This window comes from Enoplosus armatus, chromosome 6, assembly GCF_043641665.1.
Source record: "Enoplosus armatus isolate fEnoArm2 chromosome 6, fEnoArm2.hap1, whole genome shotgun sequence".
Lineage (NCBI taxonomy): Eukaryota > Metazoa > Chordata > Actinopteri > Centrarchiformes > Enoplosidae > Enoplosus > Enoplosus armatus.
Genome location: NC_092185.1, coordinates 3637609 through 3662118, shown reverse-complemented (window position 1 = coordinate 3662118; position 24510 = coordinate 3637609). Strand labels below are relative to the sequence as shown.

Sequence of the window (24510 nt, the reverse complement as noted above, 5' to 3'; positions counted from 1 at the left end):
AAGACAATTTACACTTGACGTTATATTTAGTTTGTTTCGACCTTCTGTAAAGCCAGCGTAGGTCCTGTGTGGATATGCAGAGCCTTTAGTTACCTTCAGTGCTTAGTATTCCTTAATGTTACACCACTGCCTGCTTCCCAGTAAATTTAAGCACCTCTAATCAATATTTGTTCTATGTTAAGAATTGATCAAACTGACCTTGGAGTGTAAACAGTGTTGCTCTTAGTGAGTTTTCTCCCAACACAGAAACTCTACAGAGATTTTTTTTAGCCTCTTTTAGCTCATTGTTTTGGTTTTATGGCACATTTACTGTTCAGTCTCATCATTCTCATGAACCTGCGCCAAACAGCAGAATTACAGTTGGTGACTAGCTGGTGAAGAAAATGGAAAATCTGGTAGCTAAGGAGACAGATATTTTTCTCCGGACAGTGAACTTACATTAGTCAAGTGGACAGAAATCTGACTTAATAATGTTGCTCTTTTAGCGTCTACATGGACGGTTGTTTGCCAACGTGTTGTTAAACCTGCATTAGCTGGTATTGTTTTGGCCACTTGGGGAAACAGCACAAACTGACATTTAATTTTTTTATCTTTTCACTGAAAACAGCTGCCTGTTGCGGCCGATAAAGACACAATGAGAACGGTGAGACTGAACTTAAACCAACCCAACGTTTAAGTTGAAGCTGAAACTCACTGTGAAGCTCTGTAAAGCCGAGGGGAGCTGCAGATTCAGGGGATAACTCTCTGCAGAAGTGCATCACTAGGGGCGACCCCTTTCACATTGTTTTCACATTGTTATTGTAAAAATATAAATTATAGATGTTATAACTTAATAAAGCAATAATATGTCTACGGTGTGTGTTTGACATGGAGTTGTTCTGCCTCCAAGTGGCCAAAAGGATGCGTTAATGCAGTGTTAAACGTTGGTTTAGACTAGGAGCTTTGTGAGCTCAGGAACAGTCTTTGTCAAGGTTGCTCATACATTCTCCGGAGAAGCACATGAGCAGAGCCGCGAAGCTAAACCCATGTGTACTTTACTGTTCCAATAAATGGTTTAAAGCTTGAGGTTTGCTGAGGAAATAAGGAAACACAGCAATCAGATTGGATGTTGTTAAGGCTGATGATCACAGAGTGTTCGGTCATAGCCAGATTTCCTCAGCTGACAAGCTTGTTGACCATCAGCAGCAGCCAAAAACTTAAATGGTCATTCAGCTCTATGGGAAATGAATGAACTTCTGATGACTTGTATCATGTTGCTGGCACTGTGCGTGGAGCATCAAGAAAATAAAGGAAGAGATATAGATTTTGGGGATATGCTGTTTTTCTCTGACACACTTAGAATTGCAAACAAATGGTATGCGTCCAGCATATGTGACTATTAAGGTGGGAAAAGTCAAGATTCTTAACTCAAGTTCTGCTACTTCAACTACTCAAGTCAGAGCACAAGTAAAAGACAAAAAGTCATTGTTGTGTCACAGTGAATATGAGGACATTTTGTGCATGCTTGCAGTTCTTTACAAATGAAAAAGCAAAGTACTCACTTGTGAGATGTAATTGCCAACCCTTCCAATCACTCCTCACTTCACTTATTGGTATATAGGGTCCACAATGAAATTGTAGATACTTATGAAACTGAAACAAAACTTAATAAATACACTAAAAACCAATGCTTTTATGAGAATCAACTGCTTTTCATTTTGAGCAAACTGCTACTTTGAACTGAGTTAAAATGCAGTGTTGGGGGGAAAATATTGTTGGAATGAGTCATGCACATAAAGTAATGATGCATTCAGGACCAGATACTACTCCCTTTGTTCTCGGACTGCCGCTGTTGTTATTCCACAGTGAATTAGAAATTCCACGAGGATATTTAGTAATTACAAAATGGGTGCATACATAAAAGTCAAACCCACATGGAAATATTGTTACTGTTGTTGTGGAAAAAAGATATGTAACGCTCTACAATTAGACCTTTTTAAATAATCATTCTGCTGCGTGCCCTCTAATCCAGATACCAGAGTATCACCATCATCATGTCATCATTTTGTACTGTAACCTTGAGTGGAGCACTGATTACCTCTGTGAGAATTCAGCTGCAGCTCTTTCCAGCTTACAGCGTTAAAAGAGGAAGAGTGTGGTTGACAATGGCAGGAAAGGGAAACTTGTAATGAGAAATTTGGCTGTAGCCATGACGTGAGCAGTCAGGACAGCGTAGGTAGTAGGAAAAAATATTTGCACATTTGCACAGACAGTGCAGGCTTATTCTTGATAACATAAAACATTTGGACACCATGCAAATATACTGTAAGTGCAGCTTTTTAAATGTGTACTTTAGTGCTGGTGGTAATAGTAGTACTTTCAGTAGTATGTCTGATTATATACCTGATTCTTTGTTGCTGCAATTATGCAGTTTCTGCAGGTATCATTAAATTCAGTTGAATCTAAATTAACGTAGTTCAAATTGGCAACAACTTTCATATTTAATTGTACATTGCCCTGTTGAAAATGCAATGAGAACAAAATAATAGTATTTTTTGAGGTAAAAACTGTCAAACTACTGTGTATAATGCCCTCGTATGACTTTATATGATTTTATTTTAAGTACATGCACAGTCACCCAGCTATGTCAACATCCTCAACCTGTCTGAATTGTTTCCACAGCAACCTGTTGCTCTCTCCAGGAGCACTTACACCCTGCTTTACGACATGCTGAGGTCACATGTACTTGACTTCATGGACGGCTGAGCTTATCTCAGCATGAGATATAAGTTCAGTCAAGGGAACTAGGGAAACTCTGAAGTTAATCGCAGTCACTGTTAGGGGTTTCATTCTGTGTGGAGTGACTACAGCGAGGCACTAGAGGTAAAAAAAAAACAATGCAAAGAGGTCTGTATGCATGTTTCAGAGTCATGCCAGGATGTCTAACTGAAACAAACATTGCCATCTGTAAGACAGAGTCATTAACTGGTGACGTTATCATGAAATGCAAACAGTAACCAGGAGAACCAGAGTCAATATGAAGAAGGTCAGGTTGATAAAATACTGCTAAAACCATTGAGGGTCTGCTATTGTCAACATTAAGCTCTATGTAAATATTTCTAGATGAGAATCTTTCGGTAGAACTGGATCCTGGACTGGTTCACGTGCCTGTCTCCACCTGCTCGTCCTATAGACTTTACATTGAGGTGATGTCACTTTTGCTCAGCATCACAATTTATTGATCATACTGACGTTTCAGTCCCTCTGGACCTTCGTCAAGAGTGTTTTAACATATTTAAGATCAGTGCTTAAAAACACTCGTCTTTTCCTGAAGACTGAAGCCATTGTTGACATGGTCCTGTAATGTCCAACGAGACATTGGGTTATATACAAGTAAACGTGACTTGACATTAGCCGCTGCAGGGTTCGGACATAAGATCCTTCAGTAACTGAATGTTCTCTGAGCACTAATCTGCCCTTCCACAAGTAAACACAATCAAGATGTCTGGGCCTGTCTGAGCTGCTATGGCAACAGCAGCTTCCTGGCAAACGGCGTAGTTTGGATTCCTCAATCAAGGGTGCTGACTAATTGATGAATGCTAACAAATAATGACCTGAAAAACAGTGGAGACTCCACTCTGTCTAAACTTACATCATCAGCGCTGAATTGTTGGACAAAGTGAAAACTGGAAGGAAAACATGATTAATTTGTAAGGTTTTAATGTTGTTGCCATCTGCCATTTTTGAAATGTGGGCAATGAAATATTTTTTTCATTCTCAAAATGGACACAGAACGGACGTCCTCAGTCAGTACGGGAAAATACGGACAGGCAGGACTATAGGAAGAGCTGTAAAGACGAAGATCTGTTAGACATTTGCTTAACAGGTGCTTCCACACTGTCAGGTAGACGTTTTTAAACCCTCAAATCCTTCCTACAGACTTAGAGAAGGGAGAGGGAAGACTGACTCCTACTGGATGTATCAAAAACTTCCCAAAGTTTTCATGGACCCCACAAACTCTCATTTACTAAGAAGTTGCATGACGAAGCCCCAAAGAAAGACATTTTTGCATTTAGATATAACATTATGGGTCATATGTCATATGTTGGTATGGATGAGCAGAGATGCAGACTGCCTTAGGCACTGCTTATGTTTTACTTATACACTCTTTTTGAAGGTTGCAGTTACTTTGTAGTTGTAGTGGGTGTTTTCCCCCCACAAGGGACAATGAGTCCATTTAACACTCGAAATGAACCCAACCTGCGCTACGAAGGTGAGATTTATACTTTATCTGTCGTGTTTTCAAGCTCTTTTGCAGTCACTTTGCAGACTTTAGACTTGAGATAAGCTTATAAAATATTGTTGTTATCTATCTTTATTTCCTTTTCTTCATTCCTGTCTTTGTCTCCCTCCCTATTTTCTATTTCTCCTTACTTCTTCAGTTTCTAGTTGTTTTCTTCGTTCCCATGCTTTCGTCCGTCTGTCTTTAATTCTTTCCTTCAGTCTATTTATTTGTCTTGTGTTTTGCTTCTTTTACTGATATAAAAGCATGACCGTCTCCAAAGTTTAAACAAGAATTGAAGAAGATTCTTATATACAGTATTTGTCTTTTATTACATTATGTGACTAACTTGCAGGAATTGTAGGTTTCGTTTAGTATCACTTTTGAAGAATTTGGGGTTCAATGGATTCACCTATGAAATCACAGCGATCAGTCGACACAGGTTGCAAAACATAAGTAAATATGTATCTCTGCTAGCATTGCCTTTATGTAATATCAACATTTTGTCGGCCCGAGACAGATCATAATGTCAAAACTGGGATCACGATTTTCTGTTGGCCTCAACTCAGCATGAAGAAGAAAGTAAAAATCTGGATGCCACATGATCCACAGCTGGCACCTCAATCCTTTCCTGTCAAGTATCTGTCAGAGCCTTTGGGCACTGACAGGGAGATCAGAGAGGCCGAAAGCTACACATGGAGTGGGAGAAAACAAGTCGTTTCAGAAAGGAGGTAATGCTGCTGAAGGGTGAAAAACAACAAGGTGAAAGGATGGATGAGGATGAAGAGGATGGAGTGGAGGGAGGATCATAAAAAGGTGTAGGGGGGAGGATGATGAAGGATCTCACCACAGCGAAGAGGGAGTAGGAGGAGGGATGATGAAGAGGCTAAGGGAGATTTAGAGGTTGGATGAAGATGATCAGAAAGGAGGAGGACCTTAAGAGACAAGAAGAGAGCGATGACGGATGGAAAGTAAAGATGAAGACAGGAGGATGCAGAAGGAGAAGAAAAAAGAACTTTACCAAGAAGGACTTGGTGGAAGTGAAGAAGAAAGCAGTCGACATCACTGCTCAAACTCTTTTACACCAAGTCTTACAGTGAAATGAACAACCAAAAAGTCCTCCTCAGTTACCTGAACCGAGTCCTCTCTGAGACCCTCTGAGGAACGAGCAAATGCAGCATTTCAGTAATTATTATGTGGCAGCTCTTGAAACCAGCAAAGCAGCTTCAAAATTACATCCTGCTTCGAGTCATAACTGAAGCAAATAAAGTACAGTGGCTGCACTTAAAAGAGAAAGGAGGGTTACCCCAGAACAGCTTCAGTGTTCCTTTCTGAAAGATATCGCCTTGTTGTGTTGCCTCACATAGGTGTCCTCTCAAGCCAGTTTCCCCAACCAAGTAGTCTTTGTGCCTTAACCAAAGCAGAGACAAATATCCCTTCTGCATGGCTAAATCACGTGACAATATTAGACATTTATGTTTCTTGGGTGACCTGACCCTTTAACCTGTAAAGAGGACTGGCAATCGTCCACCGCAGTTCTGGAAAAGTACAATAGTTACACTGAATTTGTGAGCCACACATGCACACAGCTTGTCTGGCTGTATCTTTGAACATGATTGCTCCTGTAATGCCAGGCCTCCTTTATAATGGCATTCCATAAAAATGAATCGCTCCTGTTCACTTCCTCCTCCCTCTCTGTAGGAATGTGGGTGGTGAGTTAACGGAGTTTCAGAGACCTGGCATTTATACCAGTTGTGTCAAGACGCCTGCCATGGCTGATGTTTCTTAGTCGGGGAAAGTTTTTCAGATTCCATCGTGCAGTACGTCTATGTTTAACCCAAAGAGCCAGAACTGGATGTACTTCTTAGCGAGGAAGTATGAAGCCCTCATCTTAACCTGCCATTTGTGGAATCTGAAAAACATTTAACATTTTGATTGTAACCTTGTCAATAACTTGTTTCTTATAATGAATATTTGCAGTTTTCCCCAAAGTTGAGATAGCTGTTGTAGTTATGTCGTCATGGGCGCGTGTGTGGAGAAAAGTAACTATGCTTTTGAATGTCTGAGCACCATTTTAACATCACATTTTACTACCTCACTGCAACCCCCTTGTGCACCGCAATACACAGAAAGCTAGCAAAGCGTCAGCTAAATAACACTACCACAGCTAGCCATTGTGCATTTAAAAATGTACGTTACATACCTGGGACTCCTGTAATTGCTGCCACCCTCTTCATTTTTTTTTGTTGTCAGATGTTTTGGGGGTCATTTTTCCTGACCCGTATTCCCCTGGTCAGTGGTTCATGAGGCAGTGGTTGGTGATCAGGGCAGCAGTGGTCTGATATTTAGACAAACTTGTGATCAAGATATTTATAAGATCACAAGTTTCAAACTGTCGGCCAGTCAGAACAATCTGGTGAACAAAACAGAGGTCAATGTTTTGTCTCCTCCTCAACCCACATCTGTAGTATCTCCACTCTGATGCCAGCAGCAGACGATTCTGATAAGCAAATTCAGATATGATTCCATGTAATCCCCGCCCTGCAGCCTTTACTGTAAGAATGTGTTTATACAGTATTTATACTGCACATCTATCGATGGTCTTTGTCACAGGACTAAGACAATCTCCTATCATGAAACTGAGCAAATATAGATGCTTCAAAGTAAAATCAGTTTGTGTCCTAGAGTTCTGATCAACAGAACATTGTGTTGTACTCAGAGCACAAAACCATGACACAGACTTCTGTGTTTGCTGTGATGTTGCTGTGATGCTGCAGGCACAAAACTCAAATTCCAAATAATCTACTAAATATCATATTGATTTAATCTCTCATCTCTCTTCGTGTGACTCTGACTCACTGCTTACACATTGGGTACAGTTTGCGTAGATGCTGCCCTACATTCACGCTTTTATGACTGCAATTTACGACATGGATTTTCTGAGTGCAAGCTCCGAGCATGATTTATGAAGATCAGGCCTTCTGCAGACTTGACTCACAGAGAGTGTCTCCACCGGATACTTTAGACTTTCATATGACTTTTTTTTCTAGGCAACAACTCTGAGTTGGACAGAGTTTGAACTTATCAGGTGACATACAACGATGGCAAACTGTTGCCATGCCACTGCGTTGCTACAGATGTTGTGGGAGGTGAAGCTTGTTGCAGGAATAGCTCTGTGGAGCACAAAGCGAATACTTCCCCAAGGATGCACAACCTTCTAGATTGTTTCATGTGGTGAAGATTAGGTGAAATATCTTGAACCAAGGACATTTTTGCAACTACACCTCACTGTTTGAGCGATGTGGGCTAAAAAAGTGCTTAAAAATAGCAGAACTCTCTGCACCAAAAACGAATCTGTTCTTCTTTGGCACATGGCCTAGCTTTTCAAATTTCACTGAAATCTGTAACTAACAGACAAAAGTACAAATGGACTCGAAAAACGGCAACGGTCACCTCACTGACTCCCCTGTGACAGTTTCTTTCCAAGTACTTTGTGGAGTTACCCACGTCTAGTACAACTGATGTTTCGACTGTTAAGAGGAGGATGCATGGAAGGCCAAGAACGCTGCTCTCGTCTGTCATCCAGGCCGATCAGTTCTCTGCTACACATAAGCATCGTCCAGCTCCCTCAGGAGAACCAGCAACATTAATCATAATTTGGTGTTGGTGAGGTAAACCGCAAGCCAATCAACACTTCAGCATCTCCACTGCTCCGTGAGAAAGCGTGGAGCCGAAGAGCAAAACAAGTTTCCCTCTACCGAGGAGCCCGGCACAGGAGGTGTGTGATGGAGTCAAGGCAGGATTCAAGTCAACTTTGACACGATGCAAATTCCAGTGAGAAGTGAAGCACAATGCAAATTCCTATGTTAAACTGCAGCACAAAGCAAATTCAAATATGAAACTAATAACATGCAAATTCCAACAAGCACAAAATATTACAGGAAGAACACCCCACCCCCATCTACACTGCTTTCATGGCACTCAACTCTATCATATGTCTTCAGAAAACAAAAGCTTTAATTCTTAGATCAACACTGCAAGTCAAGTAAAGCCCAAAATGCCCTGACTTCCTGTGAAAGCAAGGAATTTGTGACACAAGAAAATTAGAGAAAGGACACAGGAGGATGTTGGAGAGGGGTTACGACTGGGTGATCCTGGAGCTGGCCAGGCGATTCGGTCACATCAGGTCTAGTAGAGTTGTGGTAGAAAGAGGGGAAATAGCAGCAGCGCAGCTTTGGGCCGACTGCCATTAAAGACAATGGGGCTTCTCAGAGATGGAGCTTCCTTGAATTGTGCACTGTTTCCACATAGTGAATGAAAACACGAGACCCTCAGAGGTGGTTTTTCCATCATGGCCGGCCGGCTGCAGAGTTCCCATCAGAGTGTAACAGTTGATACGTCAGAGAGAGAGCTCACCCTGAGCTGTACTGGTAATTAAAAAGGTAAAGCAAGGACAAAAAAGGAGCCGCTCACAGGTGCATAAAATAAGAACAAAACAAAAAAAGTATATGGAAAAACATCTCGCTTACTCTTTAATTAGCTGTGGCATTTTAGAGTTTTAGCTTAACTGCCGTCTGCTGGCGCAACTCTTGCATCATTTCCTGTTCCTCTACAGAAACGGTGATGCACATTGCTCAGTCTGTACACCATACAGAACACATTAGTGTTCACCACATGTGTATATATAATGGACTTGTGACACAGCTTATTTCTCAATTAGCATCCACCCAGATGTTTTCAGTTACACTGATTAGATCTCAGGTTGAAGCCATGATTACATGAGGTCACCACACTAAATGCAGAAAAGAGACTCCTTTCACGTAAGACATGTCATGGTAGGAAGAGCACAGGTGTAATTAATAACATTACTGAGGCTGCATTCAATTTAAGTAACCCTGCTCCAGTGTCCTGGTATTTTGCAAGTCGAATACATAACTTAAAGTGCAGTTTATTGCATGAAAGGGAAAGCACACGGTACAAAAATAGTGACACAAAACGGTTTTATGTGAAGAAATTTCCAGTGTTTTTCCTGAATTCATACCTACCTGGATTGCCATTATTCCTACACAACAACTTTACAGTGTTTATATCCATCAGAAGCCCCATGGATGATCTAAGTACATGTGGATGAAAACGTCCATGTATTAATCCTAAGTAATTACAGAGGGAGAGTATATTTTCATACATACATTTTCTGCGCTCTGATTGGTTGGCCCAACTTTTTCCTGCTATTTACACTGAATGATATATATTTGTTTTTGAATTTTATTTGTAATAGTAATTTATTTATTTTAAATCTATATTTATGTGGACCTAAGACTAGAGACCACTTGGTAAAGGCTAATGGAGATCTAAATAGAGACTAAACAATGAAAGAAACACCTGTCCAATCAAATGGAATTTAATACAATGGATGGGTGTTTAATTAGTTCTCAGCATTTTCTGAGGATATAGTTTGAGGTGTTCTTGTATTGGATTGAACTGCATTACACAGGGTTTCCACTTCATTAGATAAAAGCTAATGCAATCCAACCTGCTTGCAATAATCCATTTGTGTTACTGTGTAACATTCACAAGAGCGACAACGTTAGAAATACCCGTCATACGTTATCTATATACCACCATTTAATTGCAGGGCTGCTGTTTGGATAGCAAACAATCTAGATATAGATATAAAAGTATACCACATCAACTGGTAACTGGTGATGTATACTGGAAGGTTTTCACATTGTTTTGTTCCCCTAAAATACTATGAAAATGCTACTATACACCTCATTGGACGATATGCAATAAAACAACCACAGCGAGCAGCTGCTTGTGGCCAAATACATAGTTATCAGACAGTCGAGGCAATTTACTCACCTCAATTCAGGAAGTTGAAATTCTTAAACCAAAGAAAGAAAACGGCTACATAATGATTTGATAATAATATTATTATTTCATTTCAGTCAGATCTGGAATATAGTGCACTGGAAGCAAATCAACCCCAAACCTGGCAAATATTGCTTGTCATATTGCTGCATAGAGGAGAGTGAATATCAGTAGTTTTTTTTACATTAAATCAAAAGTGGGTTCTTTAGGGCACAACGGTGCTAATACCATTAAACAGACACAGGTTTAAAGTAAAAAAAAACTGCATCGTCACCTCCAGCCAATACAAAATGAATCTCATCAGTAAGAAAAAAAAAAAAATGTGCAAGAAAAGCAACAAAAATAATCTACTTGTTGAAAGAAAACTGCTGACTTTAAGGCCGAAGACAAACTGGAAGGCAGACGTTTAGGTGTCTAGTTGAGACACATTTATCAATACTGTGGTCTTCCACTGACAGACTGAAAAGAGCACCTGAATGCAAATGGAATCACTCTTCCTGTAGATCTCTATATTAAAAAAGGTAACAGGCACTTTTTTTTTTGTTAACACAACCGCAGTCCAACATCTCTGCCCTCATCCAGCTGCACCAGTGTTTGTTTTCCCTGCTCTGGTTCTAGTCTAAGCTCAGTCTGTCCTGGTTTCACAAGTGGTTGTGGAGAAGATGGAGGGAGTTGTTTTGGCCCTCTAAGCCATGGTTTTCTTCTTGCACTCCGCAGAGCAGAAGAGGAAGCCCTGAACTGCCATGAAGCGCTGGCCGATCAGGCACTTGGAGCATCCGGAGCACTTGAAGCACTGCGGCTCGGCGTGCCAGTGGTGCTCCCCGTAGGAAACCCTCTGGGCCTCGGGCTCCACCGCATTCTGGCATGATGCGCATTTCTGGGATCAGGGAGGATATAATGATGTCAAGGCACATAGTCTGCTTTTCACTTCGATATTTTACTTTTCCACCATTCATTTTCATATTGTTATTCAAACTTTCCATTTAGGTTTTAGTCATTTTTCCTTTTCTAAGTACACTTATAAACTATTTAAAACACCTCGATGTGCTCAGAAACCCCAGAGGATTGTCTACCTTTAAATACTTACAGGCAGCAGATAGATCTTAACTTTTATAATGACACAATCAGAAGTGAATGCAAGCATTGCGTTACATAAAAACAGTGGCTTTGCAGGGGATTATATCGGATAAATCATGTAAACACTCGCTGTGTGCTTCACATTTTTGGGTTTGGGTGGCCAGTGTTCATTTACAATCATTCCTTTATATCAGTTTTAGGTCGAGGTCTGTTGTTCAACCTGCATGAGATCCTTTTACACCAAACCTAATGACCTGGAATACCCTGTGTCAAACTAGTTAAACACAATGCAGGCACAAGAGGAGGGGGTGTAGGACTGGTCAACGTTGGAAATCAAATCCTACATATGATGACATTCATATTAAGGACAAATCCACACATATAACCTTGCCTTGCAGGTCAGAACAGGACTTGCATTAGGGTTGGGGGTGTGACCCTCGTTAGGGCCAGTCAAGCTAAAAAAAGTATGCACTGTGGTTCAGATTAACAGCTTCCAACATAACACAACACAATACTAAAATGTCAACTATTTAAACAAACAGAAACCCAGAGAAAGCAAGTCTGTCTTACCACAGCGTAGTTCTTCATGTAGCAGGGCTGACAGACAGGCTTGTCATTCTCCATAACATACGTCTCTCCGGCAAGGATGCAGTCGCAGTCAAAACAGCAGAAGTGCTTCAGATGCCAGTTCTGGCCCTCAGCCTGAGTGTACTCATTACTGAAGATCAGCTGTGGACAGACACAAAAAAAAAAACCAGACTGAATAGTGCTAAAAACCTCAAAACTACAGAGGAACTGATGCGTGCACAATAAATCTTTCGCTTCCAAAATCACACAGTAATAGCTTCCAAAATACTTTAAATAATTGACATGATCGTATCCTCTCACCTCATCACAGCCGCCACAGCGCGGCTTCTCGCTGTCTCCATAGTGGCGTCCACAGAACAGCTTTCCTTTCTTCCAGAAGTAGATCATGTCCACCAGTAGTTCGTTGCAGGTACAACACACGAAGCACGCCGGGTGCCACATCTTGTCATAGCCGGCCCGCTCAGCATACACAGCTGGCTCGCCCAGAAGCATGGGCTGCTGGCAGTGACGGCATGACTGGAAGGGAAAGAGGAGAAGGAGAGATGGTTGGTATGGTGGTGGATTTGGATTTTTATTACCAACATCAAGTGATGTAAAACTCAACAAGTTGTCCAGTTCAGTTTTGTTCTTTAATAGTTTATAAATGGGCTGCAACTAATGATGATCTTTGTCCTCAATAACCTGAGGATTATTTTTCAGTGAATCATTTAGACTATAAAATGCCCATTGTTAGTTAGTTAGTATACGGATGAACGTTATATGTGTGAAACAATCCTGTATTAGAACAGTCAGTTACATCCTGTCCTGGAAATATTTCTTACAGCCCCTTCAGTTCTACAAACAATTATTATGTACTTCCAGCACTTATCAATAGGTTTACACAAAGGGTAATATCCTTCTCTTTGAGTCCATTTCAAAGTCAAACTCCTTTGATCTGACAAAGGAAGCATTTGAACATTTTGCCTTGGATCACAGTACTCCCTGAATGACACATTTTACTGCAGAAAACACAGAGGCCTAGCCACGGTGACCTGGCCCTGATGACTGCTGCTGGAGGTAGAGATAAGACAGTGTGCAGCCATGGAAAAATAAGAACAACATAGGAACATGAAAAATACAAGTTTGTAATAAAAGAGAAGGAAGACAGCAACGTGGAGAAAAATACAATAAAAAAAAGTAATGACTTATGCCCTCACTTCAACACTGTTACTCTTCCATAACCACTGCTGTTTCTTGTTTCAGTATCAAAGCCCTTCTTCATACATGAGTCACAGTACAACTAAAAGCAGGAATACATCACAAGACTCCACACAGCAAGAAATAAGTGACTGCACATGGCGATGATGAGACCTTAAAAAAAAGTTTTTATTCATGACCCACTGTGAATTAAGTATAATTCAATCACTATAGATGATCCTGAATGGCGAGGGCTGAGTCAGAGTTGGTCTTATGGGGCCACCTAGTGTCCCTTCCAGGAGTTACACAGTGGGGTTTTTATAATTATTACTGACTGTAATGCAGTCATGAATTTGACCCAAACTATGGACTTAATAGAGTTTACGTGATTAACTGGTGTAATGGCAGGAGTTAACCACATCTTAAAGAAACACTTTACAACCGTGGCCCCCCGCCTGGAGGCAGGGACCTCCCCAAGGGGTCACCAGATAAATCTGAGGGGTTGTGAGATGATTAAAAAATGTTGTTCTGCTACATCAATTTACTTTCCTTTTTATCTCACTTTTAAAATCATTAACTTTTAAAATCACGGATGGAAAAATCCCTCTTTGGTGGATGTATAAAATCTGTCAATCTGCTTAATTATATGAGATCACAAGCCAAAATTGTTGAGAACCAGTCAAGGCAATTTTAGTTATATAGCCCAATATCACAAATCACAAATTTGCCTCAGGGGACTTTACAGGAGACTTTACAGGAGACTTTACAGGGGACTTTACAGGAGACTTTACAGGAGACTTCACAGGGGACTTTACAGGAGACTTCACAGGAGACTTTACAGGAGACTTTACAGGAGACTTGTCTGTAGAGCACACGACGCCCTCTCTCCTTAGATGATGAGGAAAAACTCCCCAAAAACACCTTTTTAACTGGGAAAAAAAGCAGAGGGATCTCTTTCTCCCAGGACATGCAATAGATGGAATGAAGGATGCCGTCCGTAGCCAGTAGCATTATCCTATTGCATCACATTAAAGCAATACTCTGTGTAATCAGTTCTGTGCCTGGTGCAAGAGCAGCAACAGTCCGGCAGCAGTTTTGGTTGATGTAATGTGTAACAGTGAAACAGTTCTTTGCTTTGAAAATGTGTTTTTTTTTTTTTTGCACTTATTTGTCATATTGCTTTGTATATCAATATCAGGAAATATCCTTTTTAATTTGTGATAATTTCACAGTGGATGCCAATAGAGTGTAGATGTGCAGGAGTGCGACAGACTGATAGATAAATAAATAAAAACAGCTTACAAAGTTCTGTTGTGGTAGTCCGGCTTGTTGAGCTCCAGGGACACCGATGGCTCCAGCAGTGGCAGCAGTACCCATGGCTCCTCCAGCTGGCCCAAAGCCAGCAGACAGTCCAGCCCCAGGACCTGAAAGTGGTCCAGCACCACCAGCTCCAGCTCCGCTACCCCTTGCTCCAGGTCCAAAGCCAGCACCAACTCCAGCACCAACTCCAGCCCCAGCCATAGGCCCAACACCAGGGCCAGCAGTCCCTGACACAGAGCCAGCTCCAGCAGCACCAACTCCACCACCGGCTCCAGCACCAACACCAGCTCCACCTCCTGCCTGAGCTAGAGCAATCTCTTCAGGCAGCATAACATCTCCGACCCCCAAGGCCTCATCCTTGTACTTGCGGACGTACTGCTCCATTTGCTTGACCTCGGCGGGGCTCAGCTCATGGCACTTGGACGGGTCCTGGTCGTGCTCGGGCAGCTGGCAGGCCATCTGCTGCCGACGGTAAGCAGCCCCCTCCGTACCGGCCACCGGACGTTTCTCTGGAGGGAGCAGCTCAATGTAACGCACCGCCTGGAAGTCAGAGGAAACATTTGAAGAGTTCAGCTCAGATGAGATAAAGAAAGATTGTGTGAAGGACAGAGATGAGAAGACAGCACAGAGAGACATTAAGGACCAATCAGACAGAGAGGAAGGAGAACAGAAAAGAGGCTTGTGGTGAGAAAGACACGCACAACAAGGGTCCTACAGATACAGCACTAGACTAAACAAACCAAGTTTTAAAGTTCTGGTAGTAAGTCCAAGCAGGAGACGAGGGAAACGGTTAGAGTTGCGGACATAAAAAACAGACACCCCCTTTTTAATCATCATGAATAATCTTAACAAATCCAAGTTATATATCTGGACTAAACTGACTGTTCTTGTGGACCTCTTGTGGACAAAGGCCTTCATGAGAATCACGGTGCTGCTCAGTGGAAACAGACCCTGTAAACTCCAGGTAAGACAAAGCCGTGTCATAGATGGCCATGATATGTATCTGTGATATTAATGTCCTACAGTTCAAAGTTCAAAGCCAAAGTAAAATACCTGCTGGCTTAAGTTAACATTTGAAGGGTTTTTCCATGTTTTTTGAGGTTATTTTGCAGACAGCCTGAGGTGACGTCTTGTTTACTCTGACTAACAGTCTACGAGCCAAAGACATTTCATTTACAATGATACAAAACAGAAAAAGAAGCAAATCATCACATTTGAGAAGCTTGATCCAGAGAATATTTGGCATTTTGTTTGATAAATGACTGAAAAGTTATTCCTAAATTTAAAATAAAATCGACTTTGTTACAATCATTTTAGCACTAGTTAACTACTAACTCTTACCAGATACTTATTGGCTACTGGTGGTGCCCACTCATAGGTGACAGACTTCATTGGCACATCTTTGGGGACTGGTACCACACAGGCTGATGTGGTGCTGACAGCAACCGGCAATTTGTTAGCCTTGACAGGAGTGACGCTTGCTGATGCAGCCTGAGCCTGAGCCTGAGCCTGAGCCTGAGCCTGAGCCTCAGCCTGAGCCTGAGCCTGAGCCTGAGCCTGAGCCCTGCTGGGTGCTGTACCTGCAGCAGCTCCAGCAGGCTGTACAGAACCAGCTGTGGCAGAGGGGGGCACCACAGTGGAAGAAGCACTCGGTGGTACAATATAAGCACTGGCAGGGCTGGGCAGAGTGATGGTTATCATGTTGCCCTTGTAGCTGGGGATGCCGTCCGTCTTCAGCTTGGCGATGAGGCCGGTGTACTTGGTGTCCTCGAACAGCTTGCCTACCTTCTTGTTCTCCTCCGAGTTCATCTGCACGTTGTGCTCTGTGAGGCCACATTTACAGTTTCTGCAGATTTTTCTGCAGAGGAGAAGGAGAGGAAAACATTTAGGACTTGGATTTTCCAAAGATTTCCAAATATAAAAAGCTTTTTAGTGTGAGAGACTAAAGATTGTGCCTGTAGGTGCTTTAATGTTTGAATTCCTAAAAGTGATTTATATCATTTCATTGGAACAATATCTTTAGTTTTGCAATTGCATATTCTACATGTTACATATACATACTGTATATCATGTTGCTTTGGAAATGTCTTGAATAAGCCAATAAACAAACTTGCTTTTCTTTTGGATTTTTTCTTACTACAACAATTACAATCTGCTAAAACTTTGTTACAATACTAAACAAATACAACAAGCTCAGTGTTAAATTCAAATAGCTGCACTTTCCACATGCCTCAACACGACTCGCTTCATATTTGTAGAATAACTATGACATAATTTATGACTGCCACGCATGCTTCAGCATGACCAGGCCCACAGATTTCCCTCAGCAGTGTCAAGCTGTTAAACCCAGTTGGATTCTTACAGGTGAGCAAACAAACAACAATAATGAAAGTGTTTCTCTTCAAGAAAAGTCTTATAAACTATACAAGTGACAAAAACAGCTCCATGGCGCACTTGAGGTCTAAAACTCCTCAAGAAACCTTTTAATGGTAATGAAATATATTCAAATTATGAATGAATGTGCAGCATAGTTTTCTTTTAAGTTTTGGAGCTGAGGAAGCTTTAAATTAGCTACAAAAGCAAGTACAGCATGCAAACAAGGCTATCCCTACAGCTCCAACATGGCGTAAGTAAGGCCCCCGTCTGACTGTAACAGTACAACATTCCTGGCTGAACGTCAGACACATTAAAGCCACCACCACAGAGCCGTGGTGGGCCTTTGTGCTGGTGCTGCGGTGGACATCAGGGCACCTGGTGCTGTCTTCAGGAAAACTAGCCAAGTGTGAATGATTGTCCAGACAGATCAGTATTTCATGAGTCACTGGTCCAAATAAATGATATACTTTGACAGACAGGGGAAGCAAGGCAGAGGACCCTGGGTAGTCAGGCTGCCCGTAAACTGTTTAAACAACACAGTGTCTACGCTATAACTTATGTGAGCATCTTTGTAGAGGTGTGGATGGGAGGGGCCGTTCTAAGCCTCCAATTACAGTTACTTTGTTGATCAGAGGAACCCATGAAGGCTCCACCCCCCCCCCACTCTCCCACTAATTAGACCTAAAGTCATCTACTGTAAACTCACAGTGGCCTGATATTTCCACTTTCTCCATCGTTTCTGTTAACATTAAGCTAATTGGAGGTGGGACTCAAAGACAAACGAGCGGCTGCGCTCAGGAACAGCATGTTCCTCTTTATTAGGCCATGACTCCTGCTGCTATCAAGAGTATTTTTAATTCAACAGTCTGGCCCATGAATAGAAGTTTTATTTGCTCATCTTTAAATCAATTATTCCAGAAACAATGTCTGACTTGCAACTGTCAAACCTGTTCTGTGATGGTTCTATGCTGCTTGACAAAAGCTGTACAAACCTCCAGAAATGCAGCTCGAAGCCTTCGCACTTGTCCTTGCATTTCAAACAGGACGCTCCAGCGCCAAACTCGTGCCCGAGGGTCATCTGTAACCAGAGCACATGAGGGGGATTACAAGTGTTATCACAAGTGTTTTGTTTTGACTGCTCAACCACTGAAAGGAAATGCTGAGCTTCAGCATTTCAGCAGGGTCATAAAAATACACATTTCAAGACGCTGTTAGTTGCTCTTGGAGGAATTGCAAACTAATGAATAAGCTGTTCTGGTGCTGCACACTGTAGACCGACATCACATTGGGGATTCTCAGGGGCCCCACTTTTTGATGTTCAACTCTGGACTGCAAATGGTTTATAATAACATCTGGACGCACTATTCAGGATTAATAAACTAAATCATTTTTGACAATATAACCCTTGGGGGGGGGGGGGGGGGGGGGTTTGTTGTATTTAAAGTCACTGTAAGCCTTCACGCCAGAGTTCAGATGATTTGTGATCCAAGCAAAGCCGTTTTCTTTTTGCCTTTAGAAATATTTCAGCAACATTTCCAGTTTTCTGGCTGGTGACTCTGTGCTGCTCTTCTCTCCTTAACATTTGAATCCTTTCCCCTGGCTTCAGTGTCAAACAATGACCACCTTAAGCCATTACCGCTGTTTATGACCATATATGGCCAACTATTCAATGTTGTTGGAAGCCTTGTGGGATCCCAGCAGGCACCCCTTTTGTCAGAGAGATGTTTTTGACCCAAAAGACACTCACGACTGAGGAATGCAGACAGTGACTCCTGTTTTTTAACGGCAGAGTCGTGATGCCAATATTTTAACTTCCATTACATTTTCCAGAGTAGTGAGACTTCATCCCCCGAGAGGAGCCGAAGAATGGAGTTTAGCAGTGTGATCTGTTATGATGATTAAAGTGGCAAACACAATCTCAGTGAAGTAACACAAGCAACTTAAGATTCTTATACTTTCACTTTTGCAGGCAGCATGAACAGGAGTACATACATGGAGTACATTTCAGGAGTAAATGTTCAGCTCAGTTCATTCTAGTCACACAGTGAAGGATTGTCAAACTGGTCTTGAAAACAAAAATCTACTTTAATACAGTGAATCCAGTTAAAATCCAGGTTAAAAACCTTCTGCTCTTCCCTGACTTTGACTGAACCTTAAGCACACATTATTATCCACTTTCATCCTGATTTATTTCTTTAAAATGGATTATATAAAATCAAATATACTGTATGTTTTACACTCTTATGCTGCATTTTGTATAATGTTTTAATCCATTACATAAAGCACTAATATACGGAATGTGCTGCATAAATTCAATTACACTGCCTTTCAGTATGCTGATAAAAGCGGAGGCACATTGAACGCTGTTAAACAACATTCTGTAAACAAGAAATACATTTAAAAAAAGATTAGAAATCTGAGCAGAGATTCAACAGCAACTTTAAAAAACACATTGCAGTCAGACGCCTTAACTCTTCTCAGAGTGAACTACACACCTGCACTCCATCTCGCTAAATACCTCAAATGTAAAAGTAAGTGTTGGGATTTAAAGCAAACCAAGTTAAGTGGTCACTACTTGTAGAATTCTCTTTTTGGCTGAGGTCACTCAGTGTGTGTGACTTTCCTTGGAACACAGTTTCAGTCGATCAGTGACTTTGTATTATGACTAAGCCTGCAGGGTGATTAATTCTGGTGACAGCACTCTGCCAAGAGGTTGTTCAGACACAAAGTATACAGTTCAGGTCTGATGAGTCATATTCATGAGTCATTTGGTTGCAGCAGGCCTGAACTGCAGACCAGCGGCAGCTGTAAGGACGGTAGTCACGGGCTATGGAGCCCTTTTAATGTCAGCAGGCCACCTCCTCTGAGACCACGACATCTTGTTTCTGCAACATTAATAAGAAGCCAAAACACACATTTAAAACTCTTAAATTTGAATTGTTATTTGAGGTATGTCTACAGTATTTCATTCATAGTTTGTGCAACAAAATGCCTGCAGTTGCATTTCACAATACTAAATATCATGTAATATAACAACTCACACTCCTCTGACCAAAACTTCCTTCTTTTGAGTATCTGGGTGGGGTGAAGATTATGAATGTAGTCAAGTCAATTTTATTCATATAGCCCAAATCAAATGTTTGCCTCAGGGGCTTTACAATCTGTACAGCATACAACACCCTCTGTCCTAAGAACCAGCCAGAGCAACAGAGGAGGGATGCCTCTCCCAGGACGGCCAGAGATGCAATAGATGTTGTGTGTGCAGAATAGATTCACAATATATTCAGCTATCTCATATAATCAAAAATGTCACTTTTTGGAGACAGTTTTCGGTATTTATCTACAACACTATCACACCCTTTTGTTGCAGTTTTTTCCTCAAACGTCTTGCCTATTGCGACTTCAACAACCATTTAGGTGTTTAGAGAAGAACATGACTCAAAATGAGGTCAGAGCCTCAGAGAAGGACAACTTTAATTTAACAGAATTGCAGTGATGATGATTTTCCAGGCAGTAAACAGTACCCTCGTAGTCATAACTTATTACCTCAGCTGTCGTTTTGGAAGATTGCGTGAGCTTAATTGAGCACAATATTATCTAAACACATGGGTTGCTTCTCTTGAAAAGGGCAGTTACAGTTTGACAGTAATTACAGAAGCCTCTTGCTGACTGAGGCGCTCCCAGCAACCTGCAGCCGCTGCAGACTTATCTCCTCCAGGGATTAAAAGCAGATGTCAGACTGGGTCTGTCTGGGTCACCCAGCTGCTCGAATCCACTCTCTAGCAGCAGCTTACTGTATACACTGTATAAATGGGTTTCCTGCACTTTAATGGAGTTTGGACTACCTGACTAGCAACAAGGAAATTGATCTGCAAACAGGGTAGAGAATTGCCACCAGCCACATGAATACATTTCAGCTTTATAACAGGCTGGTGAATTCCTTCTCTGTAGCAAACAAAAAGAATCAAATAAGACCTTGTAGAAACACAGCTTGGTGATCTGGGAATAGTACACATTGTGGGTAGCAAAGTATACATTCGTTTTCATGCCATGCATGAAGTATGGGCATCATCATGTGCTTCAACTAATTTTAATTGACAGTGTGGAAACATACTGGTGTTTGGTACACACAGACCAATACAGACAAGATTTCTACTGTATTTTAATGTGACTTACGTTCAGTTAACTGAAGCCAAAGTCATGACAAATTAACGTTGCATCTTATTGAGTGATTGATGCTGCAGCTTCACTGCTTCACACATCACATGACTTTTTTTTTCCCAGAATACAGAACTTGATATCTTATAAGCACTACTGAGATTATATCTAAAATTCAGCAGCTGTATAATTCAAACAGCAACACTTACTCTTTGGTGAATTAACTTTTGCAACTGGTTTGCAATTTACTGTCACAATAATTTTGGCCCTCGAAAATAGAGTTGCTTTTGGTACAGAGCAATAGGCACTTACACTAAAACATCAATATTGTATAAACTAGAACTGTTTCGTGTACAATATCCATGCCGAACATTGCAATGACTTCTATTGTTTAGCTAAATAATTGGCAGTATGTTATAGAGCTTGTGAGTTTTGTTGATTCGCGGGTTGACCTTATGTTGTCAAAGTTTTAAACGCAGTTTGGCGTTAAGTGCTTTCAGATGGGAACACATTCTTAAAGGGAAGTAACTTCAGAAAGAAACGTACCAATCAACAGACAAGTGCTTGTTAATGTCTGTCAGCTAGCTATCGATGAGAAGTTAGCTGGTATATTTTATACACTTTAATTACCATTTAATCAAAGAAAACGCAACAAAAACATGACTCTGAAACACGTTAGAAATGAAAGCCGAGAGGCAAACGAGAACTTCTGCCTGTGAAACTGTAACTTTGGTCGCCACCTGCCCCGTGTTCGCAACACCTTTTCAGGGCGTTCCCCGGTCAGTCCGAGATACCGAGTACACCGGGGGGAAAGCTTACCTTCTTAACTTCCTTCTCTATCTCCATTTTTGTGTCTGTGAGCGCGGAGTTTAGTCGGTCCAGACGAAGCGAACAGAGGAACCGCCTCTAAAACAACTGTCAAACCCAAAGACTGATAGAAAACGGACCAGAATAGTGCAACAACCCGGTTCACACTCTGTTTTCTCCTCGGAGGTCCTGCTCCGCACATCCGTCAGGTTAAACAAAATCAACGCAGTCGTTTCCGGTCACTACTTTCAAAATAAAATCCGGGTTCGCAGGGTTTACAGGTAAAATACTAATAAAAATATGAATAGCAAATTCTAAAAAAAAGTTTCCAAAGACTAGAAATTCAAGTCACTACAAGATTCAGTGATGTTAAAGCTACTATGATGGTGTAATAGTTACACATTACATACGTTTGATCCACATAAAACTGACCACATGAATCAAATTAGTTTAAAGAAATAATTGTCTAGACATCTGCCATAACATCATAAAAATAGCACTGCTCCACAGTCAGAAACAGGAGTCCGCAGCTTAAAAAATGTGCAATGAAAAACAATACAAATGAACATTGCATTTATGGAGGAGCAGAAATACAGTTGAGTTGCGACCATTTTTGCCTTTTATTTTGAAGATACAGTTTCCTCACTTCCGGTGACATGTTTACGTGCTCTCTCTAGCTTGACGGGACTTTCACGCTGGAGGTCCCGTTCACTTTTCATTGATTTTTAAGGCGGCACTTCCGCTATGATAGATCTTCATCTTCACCAATAGGAATAGGAAACGGGGACACTCCAGCGCAGGACGACCAATCAGAGAGCAGCAGGGGCGTCTTCTTGTCATAACAAAGGATAATATGATAGTAATTTGACAGATTCAACCTTCTGTAATTCTGATTCTAAATGCACTCCTTTGTCTTCAAGAGTTTCCTTTTTATTATCAGTATCGTGACGTTTTGAGTTTTTTTAAAAAAAAAAAAAGCATGTTAGAAATATGTCCTTAAATGTGGTGAAATTTGTCTTTGTTTAAAAAAGACATACATTTTTGAATGCAGTAGTACACATTGGAATAAGCCTTGGACACACACACACACACACACACGGAGACACAAACCACAGCTGGTTTGTTTTGTTTGTTTGTGTTATCTGATGTTTGGTGGTTCGTACTGAGACGCCTATCAAACAGCTGCAACGTTGCCTCAGTGACAGGAAACAATGTGGTTAGCAACTTCCTCTGTGAACTGCTGCTGGCCTTTTCATAGGAAACAACACTATCACACCCTGACAGGTCAGAGGGAACCGGGTTTGATGAGTGTGGATGCTGTTTTTCAGCAACACTCTGCTTCACTGTGATGTCTGATCTATGTCGTCTGGTATGAACATCTGTAATACAATAGCATCTGTAATAGCGTCTATAAACTGTCAGGCAGATGTTTTCCCCCTTTCCCAGAGATGTCGTCATTTCTTCTGCTGCGTCCAAAATTGAATACAACCTCAACATGTGTTATGAACCTGGACAGGGTTATTTAGAAAGTGGGCAGATGAATTAAAGGGCATTTTAAAGTTACACTTAACATCAATGATATGATGCCTAAAAATACACCCACCTTATCAGCTTGAATAACACAAAGCGTGGCTGCAGCTGTATGAGTGTACTGACAGCAGACACTGTGGATTTCCATCATTTGACAGGCTGTGCAGTCAGGAAGTCTTTTCCACAAATTAAAAACAGAAAGGTAAAATCTGTACTTTTCAGATGAACATATTATTATTTTATCGATCTGTATGATGGAGGTTGGTATAACAAGAAAAGTGCCATGGTCTTCATGTGCTGATTTAGAAATGTTGATAAGTATTTTTTTCTCCTCACACCTGTCAGGTGACAGTGCTCACTGGTGGCTGTAGGTGGCACCTTAGGCCAGATCTGAAAATGTATCTGGGTGTACAAAGCTCAACTACAGGGATTCACATCACATCCCCTACCATCACGTATCCTTCAACCATAACTACAATATTTCCCTATATTGTTTTCACATAAAAACAAGTAGTGCTGGTGTTTTTTGTCCAGCAGATCAACAAAACACTTCATGGGTCATTCTGGAGCTCACTGAGCATCTATTTCTATGAGATATGTAGTGAGGACTTGTTCAATCACACACTCACACAGTGAACATCAGAATCAGAAATCAGGGAAACTGTACAGTACCGGTGCTCCCATTCAAGAGTAGAAAGCAGCGTACATTTAGAAATAAAAGTATGTACAAAATATAAAAAATATAAAATAAAATATACACATTTACAATATTTAAGTGAAAAATAAAAGTAAGAAATATATACAATAGCTATGTATATGTATATATATGTATTGCACTATTGTGTATGACTATATATGTATTGCACTGACATTTAAGAAATAAAGGAATAAAGGAGAAAAGTAAGAACACAAGCAGCAGCGACTGTAACAGGTTGCATGCGCACTACAAGACTTCATGGTGCTGCATTATGCCTCACATGTTGCTGGTGAAGCCGGGACCTCTCGCACCGTAAGTGAAAATCATATTCCTACACCAACGAGATACAATAATTTGGAGGATGCGGGCATCGATCCCGCTACCTCTCGCATGCTAAGCGAGCGCTCTACCATTTGAGCTAATCCCCCGTTAGACCTACTGTCGGCTATTTGCGGTGGTGTTTGACTCCATCCCTTTGATAAATAATGTGCTTTTTCACACATTTACCAACAGCAAAACAATAAAAGACTTTCCCAATCATTAGATTCTCCATCATTTTTGCCAATATCCTAGTTTTAATGTTTTAAACTTATGGATTGCACATTTAAAGCATAACTGTGGTCACTTTCAAGCTGGACCATATTTACCA

General features: G+C 41.1%; 1 protein-coding gene and 1 non-coding gene across 2 annotated transcripts; both read right to left on the bottom strand.

Annotated features, from left to right (window-relative positions):
• Positions 1-9193: 9193 nt before the first annotated feature.
• tes (testis derived transcript (3 LIM domains)) lies at positions 9194-21788 on the bottom strand. Its single transcript, XM_070907284.1, has 7 exons — positions 21647-21788; positions 17662-17747; positions 15635-16151; positions 14276-14833; positions 12098-12313; positions 11780-11938; positions 9194-11009 (listed from the first exon to the last, which is right to left on the bottom strand). Exons 1-7 carry the CDS (start codon positions 21671-21673, stop codon positions 10818-10820), a joined length of 1755 nt encoding a protein of 584 aa, XP_070763385.1. The 5' UTR covers positions 21674-21788; the 3' UTR covers positions 9194-10817.
• A 2428-nt stretch (positions 21789-24216) lies between these two features.
• trnaa-agc (transfer RNA alanine (anticodon AGC)) lies at positions 24217-24289 on the bottom strand. Its single transcript has one exon. It is a non-coding gene; the product is annotated as a tRNA-Ala (tRNA).
• Positions 24290-24510: the final 221 nt, after the last annotated feature.